Source organism: Blastomyces dermatitidis (assembly GCF_000003525.1).
Source record: "Blastomyces dermatitidis ER-3 genomic scaffold supercont1.8, whole genome shotgun sequence".
NCBI lineage: Eukaryota > Fungi > Ascomycota > Eurotiomycetes > Onygenales > Ajellomycetaceae > Blastomyces > Blastomyces dermatitidis.
The window spans coordinates 2526032-2529732 of NW_025544781.1; the positions used below are offsets into that span (position 1 = coordinate 2526032).

Genomic DNA, 3701 nt, shown 5'->3' on the forward strand with positions numbered 1-3701 from the left:
TTATTAGTCAATCTATTCAAAATTAACAGTAGCATTATCAAAAAGTATTATCAAAAAGCAATATCAAAAAGTGTTATCAAAAAACATTATCTTTTGCAAAGTGAATGTAAAAGTTACTTGAGTAATCACTTTCATCTCATTCTCATCTCAAGAATCAGCCATCTCATTATTCTTTATCTTGATGTTAAGATTCTTTATCAGTGTTTACATCACAAGTTGAATCACATGAGCAATGCAGAGAATATGACCTTGTTTACTATTTCAGGAATGCAAAGTCAATTTTTGCTTCAAGCTCTTCATCATAGTGTAGTTATTCACAGCATTGTCAGTTGTAATTGTAAGAAGACTGAGACTAATATCTCAATAGTCATTTTTAATCACAGTTATTAATATCTCTGTCATATAATTCTCGGTATGACTACTGATCAATGATTTAAATTCAATTAATATCTCTTAATAAGTTCAGTTCTCATCAATGTAATAACATATAACTCTCATAAATGCAAGATTGTTTGTACTAGTTCATGCATTCACTGTGAGAGACACTCTTTGATAATTCTTCAACTCTGATTCTAGATATTGCATATTAACTTTGTAGTGTGTCTTGAGGTTGGACTGAAGACAGAATCAATGTAGAATATGAAGATTTGAATTAAGCATTTGAAGAAGTGTTCAGAATTTGAGGTTTTCAATTGATTGAAGAGAAAGATTCAGAGATATACACATGTGAAGTAATTATTCACAGAAGTTATCAGATGAGAGTTGTGAAATCAGAGTACTGATACAGGGTCATTTTCACATGATTTTCTTCAAATTAGAAAGTTAGTATTACTAAAAATCATTATCTGATAGAGTAACTTACCAGCTCAGTAGTAATTTTCTGATTATTTTCCTTTTATTGTCTGCATTCTGATGACTTCAGATATCAGGAAATTTCTTCAGAGTCATGATCAGTTTATAATGAATGTTTCTGAATGAAGTTACAGTGATTGCAGCAGAGAGATGACTCTTCAGTAATCTGCAATACAACCTGTTGATAATTATTTCATAGTTCATCTCAATATTTGTGTTGAGTTTTTCATAAATTTCATGATCTGGAATCAGATGTGAAGAATGAAGTGATTATTCATCATAATTGAAAGAGAGCATTCTGTGTTGAATTGTAAACAACATAGACTTTGTGATTTACAGTGATTTCTTGAAGAGTTTGTAGATCTTTAATAGAAGTAAAAGAAGTGAATTCAGAAGATATGATAATAATTTGAGAAAGATGATAATTTATTTTCAATAACTGATCACTGATGTGTGTAAGAAGAATTAATATAAGAGAAAATAATCTTATTTCTTAGCTTAGTTATAATTTTAGTACTAACTCAGATTGAATATCATTGATGTATAAAAGTAAATAAACAATCTTGATTAATCTCTGTCATATTTCTTGAAATATATTAATATTATGAAAGAGAGTGTTACTAAATTGTGTTATCAGATAATATCATTAAAAATATATTAATATTGTAAATATCAATGTTGAAAAAATGTTGATACTTATATATTATAGTGATTTGTGAATCATGATAGTTAAATATATATATATATATATATATTGTTCCTGACTTGATTACAACTTGTACAATAATTTTTAAAAACTCAAAATTAATTTCAATTATTAATAATTATGAACTTATAACTAAACTAACTAATATAAAAAGAAAAAAACTTTTTCTATTCATCATCTTTCTTCTCTTTCTCATTCTTCTTATCATTCTTTATAATTCACTTCTCATTCTTCTTCTCCTTCTTCTCCTTATCTGAGATAATAATCATCTCAAAATCTCTCTTCACTGCCTTCTCAGGGAAGGGTTTCTGCTGCTCCTTCTCAGCCAGGTCAACCTGCACCTCAAAATCCTGCATTTCCTGGTCTACTGTCTCGGGTTCCACCTCAGTAGCAAGCAGATTGACATGCTCAGAGAGCAGGGCTGCCTTCTCAATGTTCTGAATCATGAAGTGTATTCAAGACCTGAACAAGGCCTTAATTCCCTTCTTCTCTGCCAGCTCCTGCTAATTAATTAGAGAATAGAAGTGTTATCAAAAATTGTTATCTCTCAATAAATAAAAAACTTATCAGTTTTAACTTCTTTATCTCTTACTTTAACACTCTCTTAATCTTCTTCTACTGCTGCTTATTTACAGTAATACTCTTCTTCTCTCTCTCTCTCTTCATCTTAGTCTTAAATCATTCTCAGAACTTCTCCTGATCTCACTGCTGCTGCATAAGACTCTTCACTGTCTTCTTCTTCAATCTCTCACAGGTGATGTCATTCACATTATTTCTATACTTAGTTCAGTCTAAATCTATCAGAAGTATTACTTAAAATTGTTATTATTCTGCTCTCTTGTAAAGCCTCTTCAAGGCATTATAACATGTCTTACAATCTGTCTTCTCTTGCTTGAACACCTTCTTCTTCTCTCCCTTCAATCTGTGACAGCGCTCATGTGACTTGGTGGTTCACAGAACCGCAGAATATTTGAAGGAGAATGACATGATTGATTTTAATAAGTGTTGAAGAGAAGTGAAGACAGAAGAGGCGGTTAGAAATGATATAATAATGATGATAATGATGATGATAATGATGATGATAATGATAATAGTAATGATGATAATGATGATAATGATAATGATGATGAAAGAGAGAGTGCATTGAAATATATTACTGACTTATCAAATATAAAGAGACTCAAAGAAAATATTAACAGCTTTCAGTGATGTACAGAAACAGCTACAGTGTTGTATAGTAATATCATCTTCATTCAATGCATGCACTGTTGATATTCTTTGTATACAGTTATCATATAATCTGTATCAGAGATACATGCAGAAAACAGATCTTTGTTACTAGAATAAATGATTGCAGCAATTCTCTGTTTTCATATTATAAAGATAAGTTATTCTCATTTCTTTCTTCTCTCTTTTCTCTTCTTCAACTAATCACTAATTTCAAGCTGGTATGAAAACTATTAAAACACTCTCAGAAACCCTCAAATTGAAGAGTATAGATTAATCAAATTTCAAATGCAGAAGAAATTAAATTATCTTCTACAGATTCAATTATTCATCCTCTCTTAAATAAAACAGCAGTCACGTCTCCCTCCTCTCTCAATCAAATGAAACATGGCCCATGAAAAGCAAGTATCATGCCAGGTCATAATGATCAACATAGCCCCAGCATGCAGGGCTGCATATGCACAGTGCATGCTGAACTGAGAGACTATATGAGTTGTAAACTGGCAGCAGCATCTCAGAGAGAGCCATGCAGTGTGAGAAAGCTGCAATTCTCAGTCATATGCACAGAGAGTAAATCACTGCAGTAAGTGCATGTGCATTGAAGTAATGCTTTTTGATAATACTCAGTCTCTGATATAATGAAAATAGAGTCTCTCTGTGAGATCTGTTTCTATCAGAAGTCAGAGAATCTTATATTTCTCAAGATCATCTTCATGTGTCTTGTCTGTGAAATTGATGAGAGAAATCATCAATTTCAGCATTCTGTTCTTAATGTTATTCAAGTGGCAGCAGAGTCCACTCTGATCACACTTTTTAAGTGTATATTTTCTAATTATTCACATTTATATAGATATATACTGATTATTTATTAGATGATATTAAGACAATAACTCATTGCAGCTGTGTTACTCTCACT

General features: G+C 31.0%; 1 protein-coding gene across 1 annotated transcript; it reads right to left on the minus strand.

Annotated features, from left to right (window-relative positions):
* Positions 1 to 1776: 1776 nt before the first annotated feature.
* Positions 1777 to 2004, minus strand: BDCG_17523 (uncharacterized protein; the record flags this gene model as incomplete). Its single annotated transcript, XM_045426634.1, has 1 exon — positions 1777 to 2004. One exon carries the CDS (start codon positions 2002 to 2004, stop codon positions 1777 to 1779), a length of 228 nt encoding a protein of 75 aa, XP_045282123.1.
* Between the last annotated feature and the right edge of the window lie 1697 nt (positions 2005 to 3701).